This window comes from Chaetura pelagica, unplaced genomic scaffold (assembly GCF_000747805.2).
Source record: "Chaetura pelagica isolate M959 unplaced genomic scaffold, ChaPel_1.0 scaffold479, whole genome shotgun sequence".
NCBI classification, from domain to species: Eukaryota; Metazoa; Chordata; class Aves; order Apodiformes; family Apodidae; genus Chaetura; species Chaetura pelagica.
Genome location: NW_009954537.1, coordinates 315,426 through 323,132, shown reverse-complemented (window position 1 = coordinate 323,132; position 7,707 = coordinate 315,426). Strand labels below are relative to the sequence as shown.

Genomic DNA, 7,707 nt, shown 5'->3' with positions numbered 1-7,707 from the left:
GGATGCGGATGTGTGGCCTGGCGGAGCGGGGTGTGGAGAAGGAGATGGGAATGGCTGTGGGGTGCGAGGCTGCAGAGGGCGGTGCGGGCCGGGCCTTCCTCCCCTTCCTCCCCTTCCTCCCCTTCCTCCCCTTCCTCCCCTTCCTCCCCTTCCTCCTCTGGGACAGCGTCGGGGGAGGCAGGGTAGGCCCGGCTGGGTGCGCCCCAGGGCCCGGGCAAGGGCCTCTCTCCTGCTGCTGGGCCGCAGGAGGCAAGGAGAAGGGTTCCGGGCTTGGGAGGGGAGTGAGGAGGAAGAGGAGGGTGTCAAGGGTGCAGGTGTTTCGTCTCCCTGTGAAGGACAGCGAGGGGTGTACCATGCTGAAGCAAGGTGTCCCAGGTGTGCTTGGAATCAAGGTGTTCAGGCAAACCTTTCCTGTGGAGGTGTCTAATAATGTAGAAGAGCCTTACTGTGGTGGGACGCTGACAAAAGCACAGTGTTTGTACCTTCATCATCAGTGTTCGGTTATCCCTGTGGTGAGAAGGCAACAGGTCCTTCATCAGCTGTTACCTGCTCCAGAAGGAAATCTGCTGAATGTAGTAGATTAACAAAGGATGTGAAAGGAGAGGACTGTCCTTGAGTGATGTCAGAAATGCATTCATACTATAGGAAATCTACCTCTGTTATGTTAAACCTGGTAGCATTCTCTCAGGGTTAGATTCTGATGGAATCTGCTGATTAATTTGATTGTTCCCTCTCTCCTCTTCCTCTGTATCCTTCCAGCATCTCCATCACCATCCAAGCATCGAGCAAAAATGGATGACATCGTGGTGGTAGCCCCAGGAACGCAATCCTCTCGAAATGTCAGCAATGACCCAGATGTCATAAAGCTGCAGGAAATTCCAACTTTCCAGCCCCTTTTGAAAGGTGATTGTTCTTCCTCTGTTTTTAAAGGCCTTTTTTTGTACCTGATGAACCACCTGCTTTGTGTGTCCTGAGGTTCCTACTGCAGTTCACATTTCAGTCAATATTTTTCTCTACCCCCTTGTTTTAAACTTCCTTTTGTTCTTTCCTGATTATTCCCAGTCTTTTAAATTGTGGGGGAGCTGGTTTAAAGGTGTGCTGATTATGTTCTTTGCAGTGGAATGATCTGTTGTGGAGACAGGACACCTCCAAGCCTGCCAGCTTGCCCTGTACCACTATCTGATGAAAGATGCTGTGTTACATTCTAATATAGAATGGACTGCAACACTCTAGGATCTTAAAAACTTCTGTGTGTTAATATCTCAGAGTCACGGCCACCTGTGTATGGATTCAATTGCTTGTAAAAAAGGTAGCTTGTGGAGGTTTCCAGCCTAGAGCAGATCTTGTTTTTGGGGGTGGGGGTGTGGGCTGAAACTTGTGTGGGCACTTAAGCCCCGTGTTGACAACATCCCTTTACATCAGTGGACTTCTTACATAGTGTATCTACTGTATCTTTTTTCCTTTATTTTTTTTTCTTTATTTCTTTTCCTCCCACTCTTTTTTTCCTTCTTACCCAGCAGCCATTCTTCCTTCTGTTCTGTTCAAAGGGAAGTGAAGATTTAAATCAAGCCTACTGTTTACCAAAAATGGTGGTCTGGCTTCTAGCTACCTCTTTTCTGCAGACCGGGTGGTATCCTTAGTATCTGAAAAATCCCTTAGGAAGAAAGAGCCCTGTAGCAGCCTGCACAAGTTGATTTGGTAAAAGCAGCCTGCTCATGTGCTCCTCTCTGTGCAACAGTGAGGGTCAGCAAACTTGTGTCAGTGTGCTGTGCAGTGGGCACCTGGTGAACCAATGTTCTTTTGAAAACGTGAGGCCTGCTGTGTGTGCATTGGCTGCAGCACCTGCTTATGCCTTTTAGGTTTATTATGGCAGAGAGGAAGGAGCTGGAATGTTTAGCTCTCCCTGCTACTGGAAGAAATGATGTGGTCTTGTACAGCTGAGGGTTTAGGCACTGCTGGTCTGAGTCTCACTGAGTCATGCGTGGCTACTGGGAAGATGTGGCGGCCACTTGGCCCTGCAGGCATGGCTAGAGGTCACGTAACATCACAGCATCACTTTGTGAACAGCAGCTCTCTACTTTTTTGTGTGTCTACTGCACGAGGACCCTGGAACATGACTAGAAATTGAGGACTCTCTGATAGCCTAACAGACCAATTATTTGGCATTTTATTAGATACTGCTCGATAGGGGTCTGGGTGTGCACAGCGCTGACTGCTGTTTCCAGCAGAAGGGGCAGACAGGGAGGCCACTGTGACTGCTGTTTCCAGCAGAAGGGGCAGACAGATAGGGAGGCCACTAAACTGGAGAAAAGCAAATGTGGATGTTTTTCAGGCTGGTACTACAGTCACTCTTGACCAAGGAGAGCGGGTGTGTTAGTTATATGTTTTGTTTTTTGGGTTTTTTAAAACTTTACAGTGGGTGGTGATGTAGAAATCTGTATTTGATTTATTCTTGACACTTTCACTGCCTTTTTGAATGGACTGCAAGATTGCTGATGTTGGCCCAGTGTTTATGTCAGCAGCAGGCTGGGTAGAAACCAGTACCTGTGTGCAGAAAGTGCTTTGCCTGAGTCCTGCCTTATTCAAATGGCAGAACCAGGATCTTGCCAGTGATAGTTTGGAATGTAAAAGCTGGAACCCAAATCTACCAGAGAAATAAGGAAGTTATAATCTGAGAGACCAAATTTAGATTGTGCATTAACATCTGGCACCAAGATTGTTGTGTACGTGTAAGAGTGTGGTGGCAAAGGGTTTCAGTTCCACCCAGCCTCCAACTGTGGTGAGCAAACTTGGGTTGCGTAAGAGCTATGGAAGTCCTGAGAAGTGAGACTGATGATTGATTGTTTCCAGAGGCTGTGTGCCTGGATGAATAGTTAAGGAGCAGGTGGAAAGTGAGAAAAAAGATAGCAGCAGCCATGTAGCTGAGATAGAACGGTTGGAAGCTACTACTGCCTTAGATGGCCTCTCCAAGTCCTTTAATTGCTAAATATGTGTGGGTTAAGTTGTTTGATGGGAAGTTGTCTTGGCCACTGGGTTGCATTTGCTGGCATTACTTTGGACCTGAAGCTGTGTATGTGTGACAGAAACCTTTTCTATTTCACTTGGCCTGGTAAGAGTTTCATGCAGAGTCTCTTGACATGTGTTGACAGCTGGTGACTGCTCAAGAGTAAATCATGTTTACTTTTGTGAACAGCTTTTTTGGTCTCAAATATTTGTTATTACTTGAGCAACAGGACTGTGATACTTGTGTTCACTGCAGGAAGTACTGTGGTCTGTTGAGTGAGTTGAGTCTTGAGAGGTCCCAGATCTGCCACAGGCCTGCTCGAGAAGCTGTTGTGTTTTGGACTGGTCTCTGTATCCTTCACGTGTAAGGTCATGTCCCTGGAGTGGATGAAGAAGAATACTAGAGATCTTTTAGGAGTCAATCCTAAAATCTGGTGTCTTGTGGTCTAGCAACATGGAGTGCTGTAGATGTGAACTCATAGCCCTTGTAAGCTTCATAATTCTTTTCAGTTTCCTCTTGAGTAAGCAAAGCCAAGGGTGTTTATTTTGCTTGTAAGTCTCGGAAGAAGCCTAATAGCTAAACTGATGGACTGGGGAAGCACGTGATCATGAAGAGACTGTGTGTTCTTGAGAGCCAAAGCACTTAAGAGCCAAAGCACTAGTCTCTCCTAGCCACATTGAGTTGAGTTTGTGATAAATAAAGCTGGAGATATTTAGGGTTGTACACTCTTGCATGGTTGATAATGCCAATTACATCTTTCATCCTAGGTTTTCCTTGACTTCTGCAGCAGAAATTGCACCTCAGAGTTTCATTCTGTAAGGTCCTTCTAAGTAATGGTTGCTGCCTTTGAAGTACTGTTCTTGTTAATGAGCATGCATAACAAGCAGTGCTTGAGAGGTCAGTGTTTCAGCATTGGCTGATTCTAGTGTTTGAACTTTCTGGATGTAGGCATTTGGTGGTGTAGGTGCTGCTGTCTTGAAGTGATTGTGTAGTACCTACTGTGGTGAGTCAAGGACTAGAGCATCTTTTTTCTTAATGCCAGCAACTGTCTTTTCTGGTGCAATATATTCATGTGGACAGAAAGGGGAGTGTCTCACAATGGACTTAGGAAAGCAGTGCACTGGATGCCTGTTGACTGCTATTTGTAAACACCAAATCCTGATTCCACCCAGAGAGGGCAGAAAAGCTACCCTTAGGGTGTACATCTGTGAGTGAAGTACCTGATTGTTCTTCTCCAGAAACTGCTGTGTATTTGGAATGCTTGCATACTTTTTTTTCTGAATGTAAAAAAACCCTTCAATTAGAAATGCTAGCAGGGAACTTAACTGCTTGATGAAACAAGATTATTTTATTTTATTTTATTTTTAATTGGGAGCAAGGTTTATAATCTAGACTCCTAGGAGCAATAGAAGAGGTCTCCAGTCCTCTCCCTGGTTGGAAGTGTTCACTGCAGAGACCTCTTTGTAAGTGATACAGAGCAAAATGTGAAAATGTGTTAGGATGTTTCATTCCTTTGTGCAGCTTCCTCAGGATATTTGCATGAAAGTGAAACTTCTGGCTGTTCAGTGTCCCTGGCTCTTGCAGTCTGTTCATAGTGTGAAGTCATAGCCAGCTGTGTATAATATCAAAGTGATCTTCTCTGAGTAATCCAAAATGATATTACTTCTGTAGTTCATGAACAAAGCAGCCCATCTTACAAAGGTGTTTGGAAAAAGCTAAAAGTGCAATTTTCTCATGATCATGACTACAGAAGGTTGATAAGGTACCACGGTATGTAGTTTCTTTTGGAAAGGCTCTGACTGTGTCTATAAAGTATCACCTCTGACCAGGCATTTAACTTTTAGGACCAGAAGATCCTCATTGGGGATTGAGGACTGCTGGCAAGAGAAGGGATCCACTTGGTGAAGTGTGGTTAGAGCATCTTTACCAACAGGTGGGACAACCTGAAAACAAAAATGTTAAATTAGGAATGATTAGAGTTAAGCAAGGAAGCAGTGAGCCAGGGTTGAAAAGCAAAGGGTGAATGTTCTAGTTTCTGTGACTGTAAGATGGGTGGGCTAAGGAATGAAACATTGTTATAGAACTTCCAAAAAGCTTTTGTAAAGAGTGTTAAGATTTTAAGTTTCTGTTACTAAAACAGAAGGCTCATTGTATTCTTCCAGAGGGCATCATCATCTCTTTCAACCCTCAAAAAGGACTGAGGGCTGTCTTGTGCCAGGCGGATGCCTTCTGGCTTCTCCTCAGCTGATTTTTTTTGGTTGAACATCTGTCTTTTTTAATCCATTTGGTTTGAAGGCCTGTGCTGCAGTCTGTCATGGCTGCTTCCCAGATGGCACTGTAAGGAAGACCTTCCTTTAGATGGGTGTTCTTGTACATTACAGTTAACATACTTGTAACTAAACCAACACCCACGGTAACTTAACCTTTTGGTAACCAGTCTGCTGTAAATACTAGAAATTCTTTTGTGCTGCCATTTTCCTTGCCTTTTCCTCCTCATTTGGAGGAAGCAGTTGCCAATATGGTGGTAGCATCCCTTGGAAGCATAAGTAGTATTGCATGATTCAGGGTGCTATACATACCATAAATTCACTAAATACGGACTTGTAGTTATTTAGAGATAATTCAGCAGCCCCATCTGTGAGCTGACTTATCTGAGGAGGAAATCTTAATTAAAGTGAAAAGTAATTTTTATGCTAGGTATTTCATTGTTGCTGACCCCTGTTTGGCCTGTTGTACAAAACGTCACGATACATGTTTTTGATTGGTTGTTTTTGTTTTATTCTGGCAGTCTAGGCTTGTTGTGTGCAAGTTCCCCTGAGAACAGGGATCATTTGTGCATATTAGGCAGTGTGCTGATACATACCTGGAAATTGTGGCTTATGAAAACAGTTTAGGTATGGGTGTTTGTGCAGAGACTGCTAATTGCATTTGCCATCATGTGCAGAATGTCTTCTGTCGGAGAAACTCCTGATCCCCCAAGCACTGAGAGAAACAAAGTTAGGAAGGGATGCTAGGGCTTTTACTTCAGGCTCACCTCCATTTCCAGATGAGAAGAGAGGTAGCTTCTGTGTAGACCTTCAGCAAGTTATTTGTGGTACACACCATTCCTTTGTCTGTTATCCATACCTGGAGTGCATATGGGAGCTTGTAGACAAATAAAGGTTTTTGTCTGGAGCTCATTAGCATCCTTTAGTCCAATATTCTTGTCCTACAAATACTGTTGCTGTTTTTGTAAGAATAGCAAAACATGGAAAGAGTTTCTCAGTAGAGTTGTGGCATTTCTGTCCTTAATGTTTTTAAGGACATGTTAAGCAAACATCTACCAGGCATAAAATAGATGTAAATGAATAGGTTATGGCTCACCTGCTGAGGTTTCTTTACCATGTTGCCCATTATGCATATATATGTTGCTTCATTATTTATCAAGGAAGGTATTTCACAAAGCAAAAGCCGAGACCTTCACTCTGAAGAGTCTAGGGTATTGTTTACCTGGCAGCATAAGAAGACCAAAGTTTTGTGGCAGAAAGAATCTTGCAAGGTAGTGTGAGGAGTGTCCTTTTTATCTCAGTATGACTTGAAGTGAAAACTTGGCAATGGTATTTTTATTACAACTGGTGCACTTCAACAGAGAAGCACAGGGAGATGCTAATGTGAGAGAGAACAGTGGTAAAATCTGGGCTGCTGTGCCAATCTTTTGTTGTCCTCCCATCACAGGGAACACAAGCTTGTGTTAGGCATATTGAAAGGGTTGTTCATCCCTGTATAATTTTGGGATTAGGTCATTTTTCAAGCAGAAAACTACTTTCCTGAAAAATATCAGTGTAGATGTAGGATGGATGTTTAGAGTCTGAGCCTTTAAAGCAATAGATTTTATCACATCTCACTCCTCAGTGTTTTTTGGTGATTGAGTTACATCCTCTGTTCATTCCTCTACATCACTGTATGCTACTTCTTCCATTTACTGCCTACAGAGTTTAGCTAATAGCATGTGTTAGTAAATTTTATTCCTATAGTTGTTCAGGCATTGCAATACTGCAATGCTTTTTAATGTTGCCCCTGTGCCTTACCAGGAGGATGTGCTTATGCAGCACTTGGTAGTACTGTTGAGGGCATCGTGCTCCAACAGAATTTGCAACATCCAGGTTTGTTGGCTGGACCCCATGCTTAGTGCTCAGTAAGGTGAAAATGAACATGCTGGGCAGAAAGAAATACCAAGAATTACAATGTGAGTGCATATTTGCCTGGAGTTTTATTTTTTGTTTTGTTTTGTTTGTTGTTTTGTTGGGGTTTTTTTAAGGCTTGTGTACCAATACTGTATTCTTTGTTATAGAGAGGTGCCTCTATATTGTGATTTCATGACTCAAAACTAGCTCTGAAAACAGAATTTAGGAGATGCCTCAGCTTGAAAGAAAAGCTCCTTTCATCAAAAATATAATAGGAGAGGAGGAGAATGATGTCCTATTTATGTGTTCCTCAGTGGTTTGTTGACTATTTGGAGACCTGGGCCGATTAATTTTTATGAGTGAGAGGATTTGAGTGTGAGGTTAGGTACTATCCAAACAACAGGAGTGTTAGGGACACTGGATACTCAGTTGTCTACTTTTTTTCCCCCACCTCCCTTTTCAGCCTGTTTCACATTGTGTGATACAATGTGTATGTTGGCAGATAGAAAGAATGAGCATGCCTGCTTAAACTATTGGCCT

At 43.4% G+C, this 7,707-nt stretch overlaps 1 protein-coding gene across 1 annotated transcript in view; it reads left to right on the top strand.

Moving 5' to 3' along the window:
- The window catches only part of LOH12CR1 (loss of heterozygosity, 12, chromosomal region 1), a 77,006-nt gene that overhangs the window by 6,823 nt on the left and 62,476 nt on the right, over positions 1–7,707 (top strand). Inside the window, exon 3 of the mRNA XM_010004777.1 lies at positions 760–903. Within this exon, the coding sequence (XP_010003079.1) occupies positions 760–903 (144 nt within the window). The remainder of the gene's footprint in view (positions 1–759; positions 904–7,707) is intronic.